The sequence below is a fragment of the Lutra lutra genome, chromosome 6 (genome assembly GCF_902655055.1).
Source record: "Lutra lutra chromosome 6, mLutLut1.2, whole genome shotgun sequence".
NCBI lineage: Eukaryota > Metazoa > Chordata > Mammalia > Carnivora > Mustelidae > Lutra > Lutra lutra.
Window position 1 is genome coordinate 152192659 of NC_062283.1, and position 23535 is coordinate 152216193.

Here is a 23535-nt window from a genome sequence, read left to right on the forward strand (position 1 = left end):
ATTTCAAAATCACATATCCTTAACCTGAAATCAGAAAGTGAAGAAGAAAAGTTACCGGGTGCTCTGCCTTGGAACTGGGAGGAGGAGGAGTTTGGAGATGGCGTAGTCTACGGCACATCACTGTGTCAGATGTAGACGGGCAAGGCTTTAGACCATCTCATATTTGAGTAACTTGGGGCCCTACAAGATTAGCTCCATTCATTCAAGACACCCATGCTTTGCCTGTAAGTCAACAGACCTACGCCATGGTGGGTGCAGACAGACCGAAACCTAGGTGGACAGCCTTGAGGGTACCACAGAGGCCTCTGTGGCTGGAGGCTACAGAGGATGGGGGAGGAGGCTGTGTGGACATGGCTGTGTGCATGGCCGAGCTCTGGGCTCCCCAGCAAGTACGGAGCTGTAGGGGCATCTGGGACTACCAAGTGAGGGCATGTCGGGACTCCAGGAGCTCCTCTGTGAGTCCTACTTCATGTGGCTGGCAGGAGCTACTCTGCAGGGGACCTTTCTCCGGGGCCAGCGGTCCTAGAGATCTCAGGGCTCTAGCACGGACAGCCTGAATACCACACGGAGCACTGGGTGCTGAGAAAGGCTGGTCCAGGAGAGCAAGGGCTGGTTATCAGACCCTGGGGAGCAGCCTCAGCACGCTGTGTCACAGCAGGAGCCTGTCCTGCAGCCCGGTGGTGGCTGGTGGTGGCCAGGGTCTTACACGGTGAGAGAGCATGCACGGGTAGGTTTCCCAGATGTGTGACTACTTTGTGCACAGGACCATCGATGGGGAAGGACGGTAACATCGTCCCTCCTTCCCTGTGTAGCACCGAACGCCGATTCTCCTACTTCCGCGTCATCTGCATTATGGCAAACTCGTGCGGACAGCTCACGTAGACGGAGAGGCGTTTTGCATTTGGTTTGACTTGAAGAATGTGTGTTAAGAGAAACGGGGGGCACCTGGGTGGCTCAGTGGGTTAAGCCTCTGCCTTCAGCTCTAGTCATGATCTCAGGATCCTGGGATCGAGCCCCGCATTGGGCTCTCTGCTCAGCGGGGAGCCTGCTCCCCACCGCCCCGCTTGCGCGTGATCTCTGTCAAATAAATTTATTAATTAAAAAAAAGAGAGAGAAACAAGTTCTTACCGTATATTGTCCATTGAAAACTTGGTATCACCCACTTTTCTGGCCGGTTGGGAGGGGGATTGGTCATGTCCGGTCGCCTGTGTGGGGAATTGACCCCCATGGGTGACGGGCTTGCGGTGTTCAGAGCACGCGTCGGTGCGTACGTAACCGCAACCGAAGCTCCGAAGTCATCGGGCCTCCAGGTGGTCGGGGGTAGAGCGCCCCTTTAAGGAAGGGAGTCCGTTAGAACCAGATGCGGGGGGACACACTGGGGGGACAGAACTGCCACCGGGGGCCGCACAGGTGGCTGATGAGGGAGGAACTGAGGACCAGGCCGGACGCCCCACGTCAGAGAAATGGGGGCAAAGAGCCTCCTGGTTCGGGGTTGCGGGGGTGACGAGGTCAAGCCGGCTTCCCTGTGAGGCTTCAGGAAGCCGCCCGGATGGCGGGAACACCAGCTTGTTCACTCATCTTTCCTGTCGGGACCTTTGACAGTCTTTGGTCAAGAGACACAGGCTTTCGCCCGGCCTGTCCTCTGTCGCTGTGGTCCCATGGCTCATCCTCATGTCGTGGAGCCTGTGGTCTATGACAGGCCTACTCCTGCTCCCGCGCAGGGGCCCTGTCGGTCCACCCGAGGCGTCTTCCGAAGTCCGCCCCCTCCCCAGACTCGTCCCTGTGCCAGAAAGTCTTTGATGTGCTTCTGGGTCAGAACTCAGCCTTGTTTTGGTGGAGACCCCGTCCCCTCACGTGCAGAGGAAGAGGAAGGCCGAGAGCCTCCCGGCGCCGCAGAGAAGCCGACATCCCAGATCCGCTCCCCGGGTCCCGAGCTGGAGCGAGAGCGAGAGCAGGGGCATCGGTACGTCTGCAGATATCCGGGGCGGGGGCGGTGGGGGCTGTCGGGAATGCAGGGGACACAGCTCTGGCCTCTTTGGGAGCCAGGCCTCTCCTGTGGCCCTGCTCCCGCCCCGGAGCTATTGGGAAAGCAGTATTTCCAGCATGGGACAGGATCTGTGTGCGGTTTTTTCGGAGAATTGGGGGTGGGACTGCTCAGCAGGGCCGGGGAAGGAGCCCAGCCCCAGGTTTCCCAGTGAGACGACCCTGACCACACTAACCACAGTGCTGGGGCGCATTTCCTAGGAGTTAACGCAGTTTCTCTCCGTGGCCTGTTTGGGCCCCATGGTCTGTGGCTCCTGACACAGAGATGGCTTTTCCCTGGGGTCAGTTTTGTCACCATAGGGACAGAGGGCTGTCACTCAGGCTCACCTCACAGTGGAGGGTGGGGGGCACAGGCCGCTCCCCAGGCCCTCCTTCCCGTGCAGGATGCTGTCAATGGAGGAGCCCTTCAAGCCCACAGAGACTGGCCTCCTGCGGGAGGATGGCGGGTCTGGGGCCCACGCCGAGGACACAGCCACGCTCTCCGGGGAGCACGGCCTGGCTGAGCAGACGCTGGTGAGTGGACCTGCAGGGGACGGGACGGGGCTTGCCCTGAGTCTCACCTGCTGCTGTCCCCGTCCCCGAGACCGGCACTGAGGTCCCCGGGCTTCCTCCTCCGACTGGATGCTTCAACATGGCTGTCGATATCGTCCCCTCTGGGAGGGGCAAACGGGTCTCCTTCTGTGGCTCTGTGTCTTGGTAGATGAGAGGCAGGATGAGGAGGGTAAGGACCCCTGGGTGTCTCAGTCAACTTCCCTAATTCAGGACAAGGCGCAATACTGGACGCACTGGGTTAAAAGAAAGTTAGAAGGTGCCCGTGACTTTTCTTGCGGTCGGAGCTCCAGAGCGCCCTCAGCCTCCTCCCCTGTGCCCAGAGGGGAGGGTCCGCTGCCCTCCAGCCGGCCTCCACGAAAGCCCCCACAGGTCCACTTGGCGCCACAGGTCCAGGGGTCATGGCCACGCCACGCACGACCCTACCTCCCATCACAGCCCTATTCATGCTGCCCACACAGTGTCGGATGAAGGATCCCCCAGAAAGCGGGTCCGCTGGGTTTAGAACACCGTAGGTTCGGCTAACTTCCGAGCAGTTGACAAAATACTTCAACACAACACAGGCTTTTCTTGTGTTTCTGGGAATTCGGAGGTATTTGGTGCAGGGGCACTGGTGTTTAGTAGGTTTTCTGAGCGCCGGGCCCGCCCTGAGCGTGTAAGGTGCCCCCAGCGCCTTGGACCCTCAGGGGTCTGGGGAGCTGTTGCGTTTCCATGTCAGCGGCAGAGAGAAGGGGCGTCTTGCTTACAGTCCCGAAGCAGCAGAGGCGGGTGCAGCCCTACGTCTCGGGCTGTTTGACTCCCCAGGGCAGGTGACGCGCTCAGAGACTTGTAGGAACACAGACACGTGAACGGTGCCAACGCGGTCTCGGGCAACCGCAGCAGGAGTGCACGGGGAGGGCGCTGTGTGACCCTATGATGCCATGTGGTCGGGGACAGAGGACAGTTTCTGATCAGCTGGAAACACTGGCTCAGAGGGTTAGGAAGCGTGTCTGAGGTTCTCCTCAGATGTGATTCAGATCCAGGCTGTGCACAAATCACAGACCACGACCACCAGAAAGGGTGGGGCAGGGGTCCTGTGATGACCACGAGCATCACAGCCCAATTGGAAACCCCTGCCGGGGGGGCGGCTTTGGCCCCGAGCCCTGAGCTGGGGTCGCCGCTGTCCCCGACGTCTGGCCAATGGTGTGCCTCCAGCCCCTCTGTGACCGCGGAGCCCCAGACCCCTCTCTGTCCCTTCTCCTGTCTCCTCCCATCCCTCGCCCAGGGTCAGCTCTGTTTGACCTTGGGAGGCGTTACTGGGCAGCGTCGGTCCCATCGATGGCAGACAGAACATGAATGAGCACAGCCAACGGGCTGTTAGTCACGTCACAGTGACAAACATTTTTCCGAGACACGGGGAGGAACACCAGCTCTGGGCTTGACCTCTCTATGGGCATCTACAGTCCCCAGCCCATGAGTCTGTGACCTCGGGCGGATGACCAGCCTGCAGGGCCTCCGTTTGCCGGGGGGAGGTCACTTCCCTCAAAGGCTGGTTTCAGAATTACACAAGAGGCCTTGGGAAGCCGGCGCCAGTGTCGACCACGCAGCAGGAGCTGGGTAGACCGTGTTTTCACAGGGCAGGTGTGCAGGACGCCCTTGCCTCTTTCCCGGGGGGCGTCCGAGCCAAGTTCCTGGCCCGAAGCCATCCGCCCCCAGTGGGTCTGGGCCAGGGATCTGCCCCCAATGCCCGGCCGCACCAGGCGGCGGGGAGCCCCCATGGACCGACGGCCTGGGGGTGCCTCCTGGGGCTGGAGAGGACTCACCGCCCTCTCCCCGCGGGCCTCTCCCCTGCACATCCTCCCCAAATCTGAGCGCAGACTCCTGGTGGGAAAGTGACAAAAGTGCCTCCCAGGTCCCTTGCACCCTCCCAGTTTCCACAGATTCGGCATTGTCAGGCTAATTCCTGGGGGAGGATATGAATTTAATTTAAAATGAAAATGCAGTTTCTTTCCCAGTCTTTCTAGAGTAAACAGAATGATACAGTCACTAATTCCTTCTCAAATGGTATTATTTTCATTTTTAATCATAAACCTGCAATGTGATTCTAATTATTTTTCAGAGATAATCTCTGTGAGAGGAAAATACTTTTTTCTTGAGTCTTTTAAAAAAGATTTTATTTGTTTATTTGTTTATTTGACAGAGAGCAAGACTACAAATGGGGGGAGAGGCAGGCAGAGAGGGGGGAGCAGGCTCCCCGCTGAGCAGAGAGCCCGATGCGGGGCTCGATCCCAGGACCCTGAGATCATGACCTGAGCTGAAGGCAGAGGCTTTAACCCACTGGGCCACCCAGGCGCCCTGGTTTAGTTTGTTTGTCTGTTTGTTTTTGAGTTTTATCAACTCATTTTCTTTATTCTGAGGTTCTCTGCTGAATCGTTTCCCAGTAGGCGGGGGCACCCGCCACCCCGGTGGGTTCTCACGTACGAAGACTCGCTTGTTCTGTCTCACACTCAGTCCCCTCTTACCGGAACGTCTGACGCGTGCGCTTCCCTGGGAACTGGCAGCACGTTACACAGGGCGCGGGAGACGCAGACGACGGCGAGCGCTCACTCGTCTTCCGTCGTCCAGGGCCCCCATTCGGCCCAGGTCCCACCTCTCAGAATAACGCCCTGAGGTCCTGCTGGCGTCGTTTCGAGGAGACACGGAGGCCCAGAGAGGTGAAGTGTCTTACCAGAGGTCACACAGCCGGGCGGTGGTGACGCCAGGATTCAACCTCGGTCCGGATCACGTCGAATGCCTGCTCTTACCCCTCTCCTGCTGCCCCCTCAGCATTAGATTAAGAGAGAAGTGTGGGCTCTCGGCCTCTGCTTGCAAACAAAATGACCCTGGAACCATCTTTTCTGGTTATATCAGGAGGAATAGCTCCCGACGAGCGCCGCTCGTTTGCAGAGGTGGACCCGGTGTCAGGGTCGTGCTTGTGTCCTCCGTTCTTCTCCTGGAAAAGTCGGGTCACCCATGGGGACGGGCTGGAGGGCGCTGCAGAAGGGGCTGGTGAGCTGGCCGGAGCAGCGCCACCTGAGAGCTCGTCTGCCCCTCTCTCCCATGCTCCCCTCTCTCCCCGTGCTCTCCGTGCTCCTTGTGCTCCCCTCTCTCCCCGTGCTCTCCGTGCTCCTTGTGCTCCCCTCTCTCCCCGTGCTCCCCAGAACCAGCAGCTGCAGCAGCAGGTGGCCCAGCTGCACGAGGCCCTCAGGAGGCAGGAGTCCCGGTGGGCCGCAGCTCAGCGCCACCTCCAGAGCCAGATAGACGCCCTCGTGCAGCAGAACCTGGAGCTCCGGGATGGACTGACGGCCCCACGGCCACTGTGGGAGGCAGACGCCGCCCTGGGCGCCAGGAGGAAGCTGGACACTCTGGTATGGAAAGCGTGCTTGTTTTACGTAGAGGTGGCGTCACAGTAACGGGGACACAGGGTCCGTGGCACTGGCAGTGACACTCGCTCTCCTGTCCGCAAACCCACTGCACTCCCGTAGGTGGTGGCCACCAAGCACAGGTGCCCCGGAGCTGCCGGCTCTCTGCGGGCACCTGGTGACCCATTAGGGCAGCCTCCCGCGTGTCTCCAGGACTGGGTGCAGGCCAGGCAGGTGCTGTGCGTGCCTGTTTGCGCACAGCAGGGACCCTGGTGCTAACCCCAGGGACAGACCTGGAGCTCTTGGAATTGGGGCCCCGCTCTCTGATGCCAGAGCCCATGCACAGTCCCCCAGGGGTGCTCTCGTCAGCACCGAGACAGCAGGGTGGGGAGAGATCCCACCGCCTTGCCCCACCTCCAGAGTCCGTATTTAGGAACCGAGCAGCAGGACGATTGTGGGGCAGACTGAGGGGCTGAGGGAACGTGCTGGAGAGGCCATGGCCAGCAGCCCCCCAACCCCTGCATCCGTCCCCTAGTTCCTGAGTGTGCATCTGAGCAACTTAGATCATCACAGGCTTGTGCATAGCTGTCCACAAGAAACCGTGTAAATCCTGGAGAAACCTACGTGGGCTGTTTTCTAGTGAATTTGGGAAAGTTCTCATATTTCTTATTTGCACTTACTGTGTGAAGTTTCAAGTCTATAGTCAAAGAGTTAGGATAATCAGCTATGACACAATGTTTCACACACACTCACACTCACACACTTACACATGCTCGCACACTCACACTCATTTGAGCTCATGTGCTGATGAATTTCAAAATGTCCGTTGACTCTGCGAACTGCTTTGGTCACAGGATGGGGGGTTTATAAGGACAGCATCCGCTCGGAAAAGGACACACAGACTTGAACAGGACGGGATGGCTAGGTACTCTCACGTCGGGGAGGCCCAGGCCCCTCGGCTGGCAGAAGCGACCATAGGGACAGTGTTTCGAACGGCTAGTGACACACGAGAGTAAGACTGAGGGTTAGCTGCTCTGGCAATGGGACCAAAGGCAGTTCCAGTCGCCTCCCCCATCCACGTGGGTCCTCCTGTCCCTCGGCTGAGCGTCCTGCTGTCCCGGCTTGGCTGCAGAACACCGAGTCTTGAGATTCTGCATTGTGAGACAATGCTAAAAGTAGGGTCACATTTCCTTCTTTCTTTAACACTTTCCCAAGACACAAAATCCAAGGACATAAATGTGGGTGTCGTTTCTTTTGTGGCCTTTGGGAACATGGGGTATTTTGAAACAGTGAACAGCCATGAGAAGGAGCCCGTGTTGGGGATGCTTCGTTCGTGAGCGCCTTCAACAGGCCGGGGGGAGGAACCAGCCCAAGACCCCTCCCCTTGCATCCCTATTTCTTCCTAGCACATTGCAATTGTTGTTGACTGGTTAAATTTTGAATTTGTCTTATAGTTACTATACCTTCGAAGATGTGGACATTTCCTCTGAATTTTCTTTGTGATAAACCTCCTTGTAGGCATCACAGTCTGCTTTTGGGAAAGTGTTGTATCTGTCAACTGATAAGAGATGTTACTGAAACACGCAGGCGACAGAAGTCATAGTGCCATTGTCACAGGGCAGGGACAGTCATCTAAACCTGGCCTTTCTTCCCAGGAGACCCTCAGTGTGCATGACCTTAAAGGAAAGCAGAGGTCAAGCACATAAGCTCACATATCCCACCAGCATGTCCCTGAGAAATCCTGCCTCCCCGAAGGAGCAGTCCTTACTATCCTGTCCTTACGAATGCAGGGATCCAGTTCTTGCAAACTTGAGGATCCAGGCTTTGCAAACTCAGGGGTCCAGTCTGGCAGGTGGTCTCCTCAGCACACTCAGCACAGAGAGTCTGGCTGGGAGATAAGCACAGGTGAGAGCGCGTACCCAGGGCTGTGCACCTTCTTTCTATTCATGACGCCTAAGGCAGGGATTGCTTTATTAGCTTCAGGGGCAGAATTTAGTGACTCATCAGTTGCATACAACACCTAGAACTCATCACACCACATGCCCTCCTTCCCGCCCATCCCACCCACCCACCTCCCCTCCAGCAGTCCTCAGTTTGTTCCCTAGAACGAAGAGTGGTTTATGGTTTCCCTCCCTCTCTATTTTTATCTTATTTTATTTTTCCTTCCCTTCCCCTATATTCATCTGTTTTATTTCTTAAATTCCACTATAAATCATATGGTATTTGTTCTCTGATTGACTTACTTCAGCCAGCATGATACCCTCTAGTTCCATCCACATTGTGGCAAACGGCAAGATTTCATCCTTTCTGATGGCTGCATAGTATTCCATTGTATATACATACCGCATCTTCTTTATCCATTCATCTGGCAATGGAAGTTTGAACTCTTTCCATAGTTTGGCTCTTGTGGACATTGCTGATAAAAACACTGGGGTGCACGTGCCCAACCGTATCTTTAGAGTAAATACCCACTAGTGTGATTGCTGGGTCATAGGGTAGCTCTATTTTTAACTTCTTGAGGAACCTCCACGCTGTTTTCCAGAGCGGTTGTACCAACTTACATTCCCAGCAACAGTGTAGGACGGTTCCCTTTTCTCCGCATCCTCGCCAACACCTGTCGTTTACTGACTGGTTAATGTTAGCCGTTCTGACGGGTGTGAGGTGGTGTCTCATTGTGGTTTTGATTTGTATTTCCCTGATGCTGAGTGACGTGGAGCATTTTTTCATGTGTCTGTTGGTCATTTGAATGTTTTCTTTGGGGAAATGTCTGTTCATGTCTTTTGCCCATTTCTTGACTGGGTTTTGGGATTTTTTGTGTATGTTTTTGTTTGGGCACTGAGTTTGGTAAGGCAGGGATTTTAGTAGCACATCTCTTCATGTCCTTTGGTTCCTGTGTCCCCTAGCTTTAAAGCTGTGGTGTTTCCTGGGGTCACTGCCATGGCTTGTCCTACTGTTTCCACATGGCTTTGTTTTGGGGCTCAGTGTAGGATGCTGTTTGATGTCTAGGACATTCTCCTTGCTCCGGTGACCTCCGCTTTAGCGTGGTCAGCCAGCAAGTTGGAGGCCACCCCAGCTTTTCCTCTTCCTCCTACTCCGGAAGCCCCTCTCTATCCTCAGCTAGCTTTGGGTAACAGGATTACCATGGACTGAGGAGACCCCCAAGTCATCAAGACGACCTGATGTCCTGACATTCCTTCCCAACACAGCTGCTGAGCAGACGGCATTTCACTCCTGGAAGGAGGGTCTGGAATCTGCTCTCACCCAAGCATTGATTGCAAGTGGGAAGAGCTATTTTTTAGGTCAGGTGAGCAGAGATTCTGAAGTCTCAGGATGAACCACGTGACTCTCTGGGGTCCTCTGAGATGCAGCCTTGTCCTCTGTTCCCATCCCGCCCTGAGTCATTGACCTGCACGCTGTGTAATCGCTTCGTAAATGAATGGATGAGTGAGTGCCTCCCTGGCTCAGCCATGTGTCAAAACACCAATTTTCGAATCCTGCAAGGGGTAGAAAATTCTTATACATTTTCAAATTCAGTTCTGAGCTATTTATTTTGCTGTGATGGTCAGCTTCTCCCACGGGATCCATTATAACTTTCCAGAATCCTGTGAGAGCATGGGCCACGGCATAAGAAATGGCCACCCCGGAAGTTCTGCCATGTAAGGTGTCAGACCAGAGCTCCACCAGCCCGGCCTTCGTCACATGCGGCACGGCATGTCTGCTGACACTTTCGGGTAGAGTGACTGTTGTGAATGTGGGAGCACCCCCACCTCTGTGTCCAGCCAGGGATGATGGAGACAGAAAGAAGTGAGTCAGGGGAGACAAGGTCATGTGATGATGGAGACGAAACTCTCTCTGGAAGCCTTCGGGACGGAAGGGGAATGCCTCCTTCCTGGGGGACGCCCTCTGCCGAGAGCCCAGCCGCATCTGTGGACGGACAGGTGACACTTAGTTTACACTGGTCATCTTTAGAATTTGCGTTTCAGGAGTGTCCCACTTAGATCTAACAAGAATGCTCCACTGAGGACTCAAAATAGTTTCATTTATGTACAGTAACTGGACGGCCCCGGATTAAAGAATGGGGTCCCCCCGGATTAGCCTTAATGCTAGAGAAGCGACTAATTGCGTTGCGGGTCGTTTGCTCTGCCGTGCTCTGTGTATTTCTGCATTCGGGAAAGCGGCGCACCTGGTAACCTGGTAGGGCCAAGTGCAGACTTTTGCTTGGGTCCTGGGACATTGCTGGGTCACGGTGACAGTTGAAAATGGCTTTCTGCTGCACAGCTTTTGATGTGATGTCACAGGCTCAGGTTTGGGGGCTCTTGTTTGCTGTAGGCCACACACCAGCCCTCCCAGAGTCTGCAAGAACAGAGCGGCCAAAAGTCGCTGGAGCCAGCCGCGGGTGTCGCCAGGCTCCAGGACAGTCCAGCTGCTCAGGGAAAAGGTGAGCGCCTCACGGGGGTCTCCTTCCTGTTTGCTGCTTGCTTGAAGGCGTGAGCTTTTGTTACCTGTGCCCACCCAAAATCTCTCCACGGAGAGTGCACGCCACATCCTCGTTTCTAAGGGTCTTTTGTGAGTCCCTTGCTGGGTCCTCATGTGCGGTCTTGCCAGCACTCCCCAAAGCCCAGTGATCGCACACCCAGAGCTGGCTCCCGGGGGGCTGGCTGCCATTTGCCTTTTCTCCCGGGCAGGCTCTCCTGCCTGTACCTTCTGGGCGCTGCTTTCCCAGACTTCCGGAGGCAGATGGCACCCCCTCCCCCCTCGCCCCCACCAAGCCTCAGCTGCCTGGCAAACCCGTTATCATGCTGATAAGTCTCCAGTTCCTGCCTGGGCCAGAAGCAGCTCAAAGGCAGAGACAGCATCTTCCCATCTTCATCTCCTGAACTTAACACTTGAGACAGAATCACATCCAGTAAATGTTTATTCAATACATTCATCGAATAGTTCATGTTTCTTACAAGATCAAATATCACGTGGCAGACTGACCCCCTGTGTGTAACGTAATCTCATAAAAGAAAAGAAGGAGTTCACTGTTGGCTTACGGCGGACTTAGAAACTGCACTAGGATAGTAGCATTTTTAAGAAGCGTGTGCGCTCTCCATTAAAACTCCGTTTCTTTGCTTTTTCAGGCGCTCGTCCACTGCCTTGCAAGGGTCCCGAGGGCAGGCTTCTCACCCGGGAGCGGGCTGGTCGGTCCGCCTGCCACCCCCTGGGCACTGCCAAGCCACAGGTGGGTGGGGTTGAGGCCGGAGCCAGGCCCCCAGGACGGAGACGCTCGTCGTGCCCCCATCTCCATGGGAAGAACAGAGCACTAACCTGCTTTGAAAGGCCCCTGCTTTCTGGGGACGGTCAGCCTTCCCTATAAGGAGCAACATTGTCCCCCCTAGATTTTGGAGTTGCACTTAGCACTGAGTCAAAACAAGACTGATATTTCTATATCACTGAAGAGTTCCCAAATCAAATTTTATATCATTTTATTTATAAATTTTCATTAAAATTAACAGCATCAAAGGCACATATAGCAGAAATACCTTTTTTTTTTTTTAAGATTTTATTTATTTGACAGAGAGAGACAGGGAGAGAGAGAACACAAGCAGGGAGAGTGGGAGAGGGGGAAGCAGGTTTCCCGCCAAGCAGGGAACCCGATTCGGGACTCAATCCCAGGACCCCAGGATCATGACCTGAGCCAAAGGGCAGTCGCTTAACCGACGGATCCACTGACGTGCCCCACAGCAGAAATACTTTTAAGCCCCAGCTAGCGGTTCATTTATTATGTGTTATATTTAATGACAAATGTCAAAGAAATGAGATAATTTTCTTTATGGGAGGAAATGTGAGATATAAGCTTATTTATGATATAAACACAGACAACCAGTAGGAAAATATGAAAATACGGGTCCCATTTTTCTCCCGTCCTCCCAAGAACAGCCCTCGTCGGTTCTGCCCGTCCCGACCCCGCGCGGTGCCGAGGGGTAGTGGCTTCCTCTGGGCTGCGTTTATTTTGAACTGGGCTGTTGGGGCTCCAGGGCGCACCCCTTCAGCGCCTCAGAACGCAAGCGTGTGGGCTCTTGGGGCGCTCTCCCTACCCATGCGTGACTTCGTGAGGCCGCACTGTTGTCCACAGAGCGTCCTGGCCCAGGTCTGCCTAGAGAGGAGGCCGGGGACAGAAACCGTCGAAGGAGCACACCGTGGGGCCCGCTGTGCCATTGCTGCTGAGCGCGGACCTCGTGGGCAGGGCTGCGGGATGTCGGGGTGCCCGGCTCCCCCCTGCTCAGAGCCGCAGATCTCATGGAGACCTCGTGGGCCCAGGGCTGTTCTCTTCCTGCAGAACCCTCCTGGAGAGCCAGGGCCTTCCCACGACAGAACAGGGGGACCAAGAAGAAGGAATGCGGTCCCCGGCCAGCGAGGTAGGCAGACACCCTGGTCCCCTGGGAGGGAGGGCGCTTCCGTGTGATTGGCTCTGGGGCTCCGTGCTGGTGCCCATGGGCTTGGACCCAGGGGCCAGGTAAGTAGCCCTCGGAGGGGACAAATGTAGTGTCCTTGGCTGCCGGTTTGTTTCCAGTAAACAAAGCCACACAACGTCCGAACGAGAAAAACATGTTTTAAACCCGACCTGCCCCTTATCGCCTCCACATTTTTGTGGTCTGTCTTGGCCTCCACATTTTTGCCCTTGAGGAGCCCTCCTGACTATGAAGGGTGCGTCTGCGGGATGACGGTTGTCTCAGGAAGCCTGCGGAAGAGGCACGCTGCCGTCACTGCCCCTGGGGTCTCCCATGCCCCCGGGACACAGCGGCAGCAGCGCCTTCCTCCATAGCCAACATTTTAAAGATGTATTGATTTATTGATTTGAGGGGGAGGGGCAGAGAGAAAATCCCAAGCAGCCTTCACGCTCAGCACGGAGCCTGACGTCGGGTTTGATCTCACATCCCTCCGTCACGGCCTGAGCCGAAATCGGGTGCGGGGGGTAAGGGACTGTACGACCCTGGCGCCCCTCCCTAGCCTTTGTTTTGAGCTGGTCCCACTGGGCTGTGGAATTGTCCTCATCCCTGTGGGGAGCTCTGGCCGACCTAAGGGGGACCCGTGCTCTCATAAGCAGAGAAAACATCCGCATAAACGAACAGCAGGGAGTGCTACTTGTGGGACAGCTTGAATCCCTCTACACGCTCTTTCCTTGGTGTGGTTGTTGTACGGGTTTCTCAGGGGGACACCATGGGATTTGAAGACCTTACCTCCCCGTCTCACCAGGGGGTCTATGAGAAGGAAGCGACTCTGCTTACCCACTCCTTGGATGAGAACGTGGGTGACTCACTCGCTCAACCGTAGGACCCCTCGAGGGCTGCGGGTGCAGAAGGCCGCTCGGTTCCCCGCCTCGAAGCCTCACCCACCTGCTGGCCCCTTGAGCCCCGTGACCCCCACACTCTCTCCCACGTTTCTCCGGCCTGGGGGCCCCCGTGTGTGTCTTGCGTTGGACACACACACTGCTGTGTGCTTGCTTATCCTCCCGCCTTCCTTTTTTATAAGGTAAACAAAAACTTAACCTTTTCCTAATGTGGAGTGTTTAAAACATGACTTGTGCTTTCTCATTTCTGAGACGCGATTGTGTCTTCAAACCTCATCAGAGTTTTTATTGTGGGTTGAGCAGTCGATCTTCTAAGACTGAGTTGAACACAGACTCTCTTCACCTCGCCGGTTGGTTTGGAACGAGGGCGAAGAGGTCTTGATTCCAGCCCAAAGCTGATGGCTGTGGTGTCGCGGGCAGGTGGGGTGTCCACCGTTGACCTTTGCCTGAGGTGTCGCTGACGAGGTTTCGAGAAGCCCAGACTCCACTCGTCGTCCCCTGCACCTTCCCCAGTCGAATCAGCTCCTTTATTCCCAGCTACAGTCGAGAACGACAAGGCCACAACGTGACTAATAATGGCACTTTCGCCGTTCGGACTTTTCAGACGTGCAGATATTACCAGACGTGCAGATGTTACCAGACGTGCAGATGCCAGCCCCCCAGGTCTTGAGCTTCCATCTGTCAGCGTCCCCCCTTCTGTGAATAGTTACATGAATACTATTTTCAAAACTCCTAGTTAGCATTATGCCTCTGAACTCACGCGCCGTTTTGCTGACGGTTAATCGAAATCCGTGAGTCTTTGGGTCAGGCGGAGTGGCGCAGGGATCAGAACAAAGGGATGGAAAGGGAAGAAAAATGTACAAATAGTAATTCTGACAGAGTAATGACTGCCATTTACACGGTTCAGGATTCCCACATTCAGCAAACTCAGTGACGTGGACAGTCTAGACAGACGACGGATAACTCGCATCACGTGAGCTTAAGAGAAGCAGAGGTTTGGGGCCAATCATAACCTCCATCCTTCACAACGAGATTCAGGGCTGAGGCGAGGTTTGGGGCGGACTGAATTGGTACTTGCGGAGGTAAACCCCGTACTGTCGACACACGAGGATTCTGGATGCGGGAGAAGAATGAAACCGTGAGAATCACGCTTTACGTCATCTTTTGTGCTGGAACTTTTGTGTTTCCGTGAAGGTGGCTGAGGCACTTGGCAAGGGCCATGAAGCCGTCACCTTCTCAAAGGGCACTGGCAAGAACAGGGCGGCCGGAAGACCACCGTCCTGCGGATCTTAAATGGGGACATGAAGAAGGTCCTGCCAGGTCAGAGGGTGGTGAGGACAGAATCCATTCCTGCCTTTTCCTTTTCATCAAGACCACCAATTATTAGGAAGGTTTCCATCCATCTGCACCCTTCTTCCCCTGAGGCCTCAAGAATGAGGGCCTCTGGCCCGTTGGGCAGCTTGGATGCACTTGGGCCGTGAGATTCCTAATCGACGAGCCCCCGAGTTCCGAGTTCCGGCGGGAGCAAGTGCTAGCACCTGCTGGCCGTGAATTCCTGCGCTGCCACTTGGAGACCGTGAGCCTCGAGACGCCTCTGTAGTGGGAGACTAGGATTGGGAGCTAACTCGGAGACGGTGCGGACACTCATGGACAAGCGGCCCACCTCTGTGTTCTCTAGGGACACACAGCGAGCACTCAGTTACAGAGCGATTAGTGTGCCTCGTGCAAGCTGGGACCCGATGGCTCAGACTGGGGGAGATGCGGCGTCCTTTCCTCTGTCCGGTGGCTCTCACGGTCCTGTCTAGGAGGCCTGTCTCCCCGCAGCCGCCACCAGTGTGGGGAGGCAGGAAGCGTGGGCCGCAGGGATCGGGACTTAGTGGCCTCCCAGTGACCCTGTGCCCACACAGGAGCAGATGAACTAAGCTCATCAAGCCCAGTTTCTGCGCCTGAAGAACCTGGAAACAGCTATTGTGTAGGTTAGCGGGGGACGGTTTTGCTCCCGGCCCGTTTGCAGCGTCTGCACTTGGGAGGGTCACAGCCGGCTGCGGGGTGGGGAGGGGTGGGTGCTGCTGCCATCTAGCGGGCGCAGGCCGGGGTGCGCCGCCTGCCCCTCCCACCAGGAGCTATCTGCCCAAATTGTCCCTTATGCTGAGGTGGGAGAGCGGTAACGGAGAGCGGCGAGACTCCGCGGGGGCGGGTGAAGTCAGACGATACAGGTATGACGGTGAGCAGGTGCGAAGGTAGACGGCGGCTCCCTCGACGCTGGGGAGCCCCGATACGTCTGTGACCCTGGGACACCATGCATGTCCATGTGGTGTTACGCTGTCGTATGGTTGTGGGGGGGATAGAGTCCGAAAAGTGTGGAGGACTTACAGGCAAGACTGCAGGAGAGGCAGCAGCCCGGACGGTTCAGGACTTACCGTGATTCCGAAAACTTGGTTGACTTACAAAGGCTCGTTGTAAGTAAAGCCTGGAGACAAAGGGAGGCTGTAGGAGACCGATGACAGGCTTGTACTACAGAGACGTCGCCACACTGTATTCTTTACAAACTTACTCGTTTCTTTAAAAAAGTCTTTTTAGAATAATCGACATTGTTGTTTGTTTATGTTTGTTTTGTTTTGTTTTTTTCACCAAGTTTTGGGATGAAAATGTGGAGGTTCAGGGCCCGGGGAGTTCTGAATGACTGCAGTGCTCATCTCTGGTTTCCGTTCCTGTATTAACGGTTGTAATGAGAGGCGTCTGCTCCCTGCTCCGAAATTCCACCCCAGCCAAATCTGACCACTTGCGAGGGCGGCCGTTAGAATCCTGGTGCAGTCGCAGCTGTGGCATCCCAGCCGTGCGCCCTGTCACTGGCCCGAGGTAACCCCACGCCCACTTGTCCACCAGGCAGCGCCAACACGGAGAGCCTAGAAGACCCAGGTACATGGTGACTCTGTTTATGTCCCCATGTGGTTGAGTCATACGTGACACTGAACTCATCGCCTACTTCAACACTTTAAATTCAGAACCCGGAGTCTCCCGAAGTTGTCTCTTAGCTACAGCCCCACTGCCGTCCTTGGAAGGAAAGCTTCCCCATCTCGGTCCTGGCACAGTCCCGGCGCGGTGCCGGCCGCGAGCAGAAGCGTGTCGTGGTGGGGCACCTGCTGCCTGAGTGGGCCGTGTTTTTCTCCACTGCTGGCTCTTTGGTCTCGAGGGAAAACTGAGCCCTGGGCCTGGGGTTGCACCTAAAATTACTCTAATGACAGAGAAATCAGCACTTTCCCCGTGTCTCACTTTTGGACAAATTCTGCACATGGGAGGAAAGCCTCTGGAACAAGAGGGCAGGCCAGGCCCTCGGCTCTCAGCACGGGGCGTGCGACGGTTCCCCTCCATCGGACACGTTCCCCACGAGCGCACTGCCCCTCCTTTCCTGACGGTGGGGGCGTTGTCCTTGCAGGTGACCCAGCATGGGTGACCGGGCCGGGCGCCCCCCCAACTAGGAGTTGAAGTGAAATGTCTGCCTTCCAAGTCTCACTTTGAAAACATTAGCATGAAATGGGTTTTTGTTTCCTTGTCCTCCTTCTGTTTAGGGTCTCCTCCCGCCCATACGGTTCGGGGCGCTCGGCTGCGCCGAGAGCCGCTCTCCCTTCCCCGTCACGTCCCCGTCCGCGGCTGCCCTTTCCTGCCCTCCCGCTCCCCTTGGCTGGAACCCAAAGGCGTCACACCGATTTGAAATATCACAATCCGGTGACCGGTCCCAGAGGCAGGGTCCGTGGGTGTCTGAACGCCGTGGGGGCCTATCCGTGTTCTCTGGAGCGCCTGGTGGGCGCTGGGTCCGAGCTGGGCAGCTGTGGTCGTGGGGCTCCCGGCTCGCGCTCTCCGCGCCCGTCAGGAAATCGCGGGGCCCGGGTTAGCAGCAGGTCTCCCCAGGACCGCGAGGCCGCCCGGGTGAAGGGCAGGGCCGCCCCATAGGAGGTGACCTCTCAGACTCGTGGCAAGCCCCAGGACCTTCCCGTGGACGGGGCAGGAAGTACTTCACTAGGTCAAAGCCAGGTTCAAGATGTTAACACGAGCAGCCTCCCGACGCGGGTGTTTCTGGTTCCAGGTTACGGTTTCACAGACGCTCGTACCACGCGCACGACCCATCCGAGTGCTCTGGCCGTCGTGCGGTTCCCCGAGCAGACAGGTGAGTGGCGCGGGCTCTCGGGCCCGCTGAGCGCGGACGGCCGTCGGCGCTTCTGTGCAACGTTCGCTTTACCGGACGACGGAGCCTGGTATGCCAGTTCTCCAGCAGCGACCGTCTGGGTACCTCGGGGCTTGGGGAACCGAGTGAGGACCCAAGTCTCGTTTCTGATTCGCATCACGTAGCCCGGGACCCAGTGCCGGGGTGGGGGCTGCAAACGCTCCAGATGCCCGAGGAGATGCCGGCAGAGTCCGTCCTCGCTTTGGACGCTCGCTGTCTGCCCGGAAAGGGGCACGATGAGCAGGAGGCCAGATGCGCGCCGCTCAGCTTTCCAGTGGCTTTCTCTCCGAAGCTGTCCTCTCTCAAGTTCTAAGAATTCCGCGTTCTGGTTAAAATCTGAGGTTCTTGGTTTTGTGAATTGGCTTCAAACCGTTTAATTTTATCTCTCATTGTGCTGAGTCCCTCTTCTCTCACACGAATGACTTATGCTCTGGGAGGACCGGCTCTCTAAATGGGGCACCTCGTGGGCAAGTTCCCCAGTGAGAGGACACGCTCTCACAATGTCCTCCTCAGGCTCACCACTGTCCCCCCGACCCCCACCAGAATCTGAGTGTGAATTTTAAGAGAGTGCCCATTAAAGTAGGTCGTATTCCTGGTGTCTCCCTTGTCCGCCGTGTCCACAACCACTGCGTGTGAAAGAGGACGCGTCATTCCCTTTTCCCAAGTTGCTTCCCTCCTGGTTGAAACGGACCGAGCCCTGACCCCGGGCCGAGCGTCCAGTGATCCAAAAGCCTGTGTCCTCAGGCTGGCCTCCTGCAGGGAGCCGGCCGCCTCCCTGTGACGGGCTGAGGGCCTCCAAGAGCCGCCGGTGCCTGACGACCCGGCTGGGGGCTCCTTCTCACCAAGCTGGCCTTCGTCAGGGCTGCTCCCCGCAAGCCTTCCAGGCTGCGGGCTGTGCACACAGAGGGTGGAGGCAGCTCTTCTCCACGAGAGATTAGCCCCAGGGACACTCGCCGCGCAGAAGGACGTAAGGTGGCTTGTTTTGTTTTGTTTTAACATGTTGTGATCAGTAAATGCGGTCATTTAGTCTAACTATCCAGTGGCTATAGGTTTTATACAAGTCTTATTTATAAAGTAGGTTGAAAGACTATTCTAGAAAATGAGTATTTTTTAAGTTTATTTTTTAAAAGATTTTATTTATTTATTTATTTATTTGACAGAGAGAGGGGGCACTGGTGGGGGGAGGGGCAGAGGCAAAGGGAGAAGTAGACTCCCCCTGAGCAAGGAGCCCGATGCGGGACTCGAACCCAGGGCCCTGAGATCATGACCTGAGCCGAAGGTAGCCGCTGAGCTGCCTGAACCACCCAGGAGCCCTGAGAAAATGAGTATTTGGTCTGGATTTCACTCTTTGGTTTTCTTCTTCTTCTACTGTAAGAAGTCTAACCGTCATTGTAGAACAAACCGAAAACCTTCATGCCAGAATGTACCTGTCAGGCTGTCACAGCTCTCTTCGCCGGAGTGACGCTGATGGGGGGTGTAAAGTCAACCCAACAGGGGTCCCGTGAGTAGGAGGTCATTTCAAGGGTGCTGACCTGGGGGCCGTAGCCAGTGAACCTTTGACTGCTCGCTGAGTGACCCCAGGCCGCCTGACATCTTGTCTGGGTTTCATCATGGACGTCACATGGGAAAGCCCCGACCCATGGACTGGTCAGGGACCCGGGGCCTGTAGGCAGTGCTGTGAGAGCTGAGATGGGGGTGGACACCCATACTGGCTCCAGGGCCCGGGACGCCACTGGCAGTGTGGTAGCCTTGATGGCGCTGGCCAGTGCGGGGGGTGCTGCGTGCCTGGGTTCCCGCCCCCGCCCCCCAATCCCGGGCCTAGCCGCTGGCTGGGGAGCTCTGACCCTGGAAACTGAGATTTCCCACACTATGCTCAGAACGCTTGCCAACACCGCCAGCCACAACGCAAGGGTTCCAGGAAACGGATTAGGAAAATGCTGGACTTGGGGAAGCTAACCCTTTCCTTTCTGTCCTCATTCATCCTTTGTTATCATGTGTGCATGGGGCTCCGTGGGAAGGGACGGGAGGCAGGAGCGCTCACTGTTTCGCAAACATAGGTCAGCACACAATGCTTTTTTCATGGACCGACTATTAATATGTTCCTTAGGCTTCTTGTTGGGAAAATATATAGTATTTCAATAACGAGGAGGTTTTGTGGCTGATTTTTTTTACTTGGGTCTTTAAAAGTTCAGCAAAAGGTTTATGTGGACGTGGACGGGTTCTCCGCCTCGGGATGAGCTGTGTAAACGTATCACGTGGCACCTGTGTGGACACGTGGCACCTGTGTGGATACCGGCCACGGAATTTGTGTCTGATGTTAATTTCTAGGTCCTCCTCACGGAGGCGAGGGTGACAATGCTCAGATCTTGTTGGAACAAGACTGCAACTCTTCAGGGTCACTCTTGTCCCTGACCCAGTTAATCCTGAGCTGCTTCCAGGGTCCCCGCTGCTCCCGTCCTAGGCTCAGCTCCTGCCAGAGCCCCTTCCTCGCCGCCAGGCCTGCACCCCAAGTGCTAACCTCTTCTTCCAGCCTCTGCGGTGGCCGAGGGCTTACGATCTAAGTGAGTTTGCACATTTATCCAAATACCAATGAGATCTGCCAACTCCAGTGCGCCGTGTGAAAAACTCCTTGCAGCCTTGTCTCTGCTCCCCGCCTCCGATGCTCTCTGCCTGGCCGTCTGCATTTGCGAAAAGCGCTCTGCCCTTTGGGTTTTGGGTTTTTGTGTTGTTTCCTGTGTGGCTTCCAGCAGCAGGAATGGTTAAATCCGGCCTCTCTGCACGGGGTAAAAAAATGTCACTTCCTGATCTGGGGCCAATTTGAAAATGAATCGCATGCTGGCGGCACATATCCTTCGCGGCATTGCTATGTTTCCTGACCCTGCAAATGGTTACGAAATAGCCTTTGGCCCGCCAGCCCGTCTGGAAAGAGGGTGAAATTCCAGCGCCGCCAGCAGTGGCCAGGACGAGGGTCAAGTTTGCGGACAGCCACCAGCTGTCTCTGCTCAGAGATCAGCTTCCCTGCTCCTGCACAGGAGGTGGGGCTCTTGCTCTCATTCCGACGGCTGGAGCTTCGCTCTCAGGTCTTCAAACCATAAGCATGTTTCCAACCCATCAGGGGCCGCTCTCGATGGATTCATTTGGGATGGTGGGTCCCGTCCTCGCTTTTCAAACCAAGCAAGCTGAAATTTTACAAAATCAAGACCTCCCCACGTGAGGGGTGGGGTCCGAGTTCTCCGAGTCTGTAACCCACAGAGTCAAAACCACTTTCGACATTAGCCATCCTGCTAACCCACCAGCATGCAGATGACCTCCGTTTGCACGGAGTCTCCTTTTAGCGTGCCCAGGTGCTTGTCCTTTCTCTCCGAAGGAAGTGGAACTAACCCACCCAGGTCGGCTGTGTCAAGCATGGTGCGTGCTTCCTGCGAACCCCCAGCGGCGGGCAGGGCAGCCTCCGGGGCCAAAGGAGCATCCTGTTTTGTGGGGGGAGGTACGGCAGTGGGTCACCACGCCCCAAGGGCGTGACAACCCCCTCTGTCCTGCCGGTGTGATACCAGCCGTCAGTCTATCCCTTCCCCGTCTGTTTCAAGTCTGTTGTTTAACTTCCGCCTGTCGGTGACAGGTGTGTGCACCACACTCGGACACACGGTCTGCACGGGTCCTGCTTCTCTTCAGCGTCTGTGTGTTCAGTGCCCTGCTCCTGCGTGAGCTGGAGGCAAGACACACTCTCTCACTGAGGGTGTCGCGTTCGGGGTCTGTCCTTTAACGCAGACTTTAGCTGTGCCGGTATGATCCATTATTTTTTCTTTGCTCTGAATTAAAATGATTATCATTTATTTTCATGTAATTTCAAACTTTCAGGATATACAGAGAACTTCTGTGTGCCCTTTACCCAGATTCACCAATTTTTAACTTTCTGCCGTATTTGCTTTAGCATTCTCTCTGCCCGCATGTGTGCATGTGCCTGTGGATCTCATCCTGTTTCCTGGCCCCTGGAGGGTAAGCTGCGCACCTCCAGGCCCCCTTCACCCTTTGTGTGTCTGTGCGTGTTCCAGCCCTGTGCGATCAGGGCCCACCCGACTCTAGTGGGACCCCATCCTAACTCACTATGACTGCAAAGACGCTCTTTCCGGGTGAGGCCGCATTCTGAGGCCGTGAGGGTTAGGACATGCACACAGGAACTTTGCAGGAACACAGTTCCACCCATAACATATCCCTAGGATTTCTATTTATTCTGCTTGGAATTCGTTCTCCTTCTTATACCTACGGATTTATGTTTCCTCGTCCACTCTAGAAGGTTCATAGCCGTGACCTTTGGGGATATTGCCATTCCTCCGCATTCTCCTTTCTTCTTCTGGAACTCCCAGCCCATGTCCTTCTACATCAACTTCTTTCTCACCTACAGAACTCGGGGCCTCCCCGGCCCACCCCCACCTTCCCCTGCTTCTCCAGGCTCGCCATCATCCGCTCGTTTCTCCTTTTGTTCATTTTGGGAGGTGGTCCCTGGACGTTTGGTACATTTTCCAGTGTGTCTCACAGCTGAGGTCTAGTTGTTGGGGAGTGAGAAAGGTCCCTCGAAGTTTCCAGCAAATGAAAGCCATGCCCTAATGATTTAGTACTAAGAACCATAAGACTAGCTCTGAGTTACGTGTTGGTCATTACGTGGCCGGTGGGCTTTTAGCTGCTCTCCATCTACACACGGAAACTTCAAAGAATCCAGCGACATAGGTGCCTTCGCTGTCCTCATCTTAGTGGTGAGGGAGCTGAGAGCAGTGAGCGCGCGGCCTGTCCACACTCACGCACTGGCTTTCTGCGTGGTCTGGCTCCAGAGCCCCGGGTGAAACGCCGTCCCTCAGGATCCCAGAAGTCACGCACGATCGGACTCAGCGTGTTACGTGCATGCTCGCGTCTGCTTCAGCTGTGGCTGTGGCTTCTCTCCCATTCCTAAAGCTTTCCCCTTGACCAATTTTACAGAGGTCTTTGTGGTTATTATATCTCAAATTGCTGATTTCTGACTTTGTTGATGTGTTGTACTACAGCTTTGTTTTATCTCTTTCACAAATTCAGGCTTTATATTTATTATGCGTTTTGTTTGACTTCATTTTCTTCTTAAATCCTTTAGGTAGTGGGGCGCCTGGGTGGCACAGCCCATTAAGTGTCTGACTCTTGGTTTTGGTTCAGGTCGTGATCTCAGGGTTGTGAGATCAAGCCCCGCGTTGGGCTCCGCACTCAGTGTGGAATTTGCTTCAGATTCTCTCCCCTTCTGCCCCTCCCACTTGAGCTCTCTCTCTCTTAAAATAAATATCTTAAAAACGATCCTTAAGGGAGGCATAAGTTCTCCTCCGTTTCTGGTGTTTGTTTCCTAATATAAACATTCCAGGCTATAAATTCCCTCTGAGCGCCTTTTTCATTATATCCCTCAAATTGTGTTAGCATCTATTTTTCTAATGCAGTTCTAAGTGTCTCTTCTTATTTCCGGTAGTTTGATTATTGATTGATTGATTGATTATTTTCCTGTAGTTTGTAGCTCATGAATTACGTTTGAAAGTGTCTTGAAATAATTTCCGAGTGTACGGTGAGTTTTAGGTCTCCTTTTGCTTTTATTTTAATTTAGCTAAGTTGTGTCAAACCATAGCTTATATTATTACCCTTTCTTTGATAACTTTTGTCTTCCTTTAAGGCCCAGAATATAGTCATTCTCCCCCAAATGTCTAATATGTGCTTGAGAGCATGTCTGCATCTATAATTGCCTTTAGATTAAGTTTTTTTTAATTTAATTTTATTTATTTATTTGACAGAGAGAGGTCACAAGTAGGCAGAGAGGCAGGCAGAGAGAGAGGGAAGCAGGCTCCCTGTTGAGCAGAGAGCCTGATGCGGGGCTCGATCCCAGGACCCTGGGATCATGATCTGAGCTGAAGGCAGAGGATGAACCCACCAAGCCACCCAGGTGCCCCTAGATTAAGGTTTTTAAAAGTTGTGTTTTCAAGAGTAGAAAATCTGGAAATAAACCC

The 23535-nt window shown here is 55.0% G+C and overlaps 1 protein-coding gene across 1 annotated transcript in view; it reads left to right on the plus strand.

The window, feature by feature from the left end:
* The first annotated feature begins 1390 nt into the window (after positions 1-1390).
* The window catches only part of LOC125102482 (centromere protein J-like), a 30826-nt gene continuing 8681 nt past the window's right edge, over positions 1391-23535 (plus strand). The window contains 8 exon segments of the mRNA XM_047733777.1: positions 1391-2092; positions 2427-2556; positions 5772-5978; positions 10302-10410; positions 11096-11196; positions 12295-12323; positions 12325-12389; positions 17390-17470. Coding sequence (XP_047589733.1) covers positions 1659-2092; positions 2427-2556; positions 5772-5978; positions 10302-10410; positions 11096-11196; positions 12295-12323; positions 12325-12389; positions 17390-17470 — 1156 coding nt within the window. The 5' untranslated portion in view covers positions 1391-1658.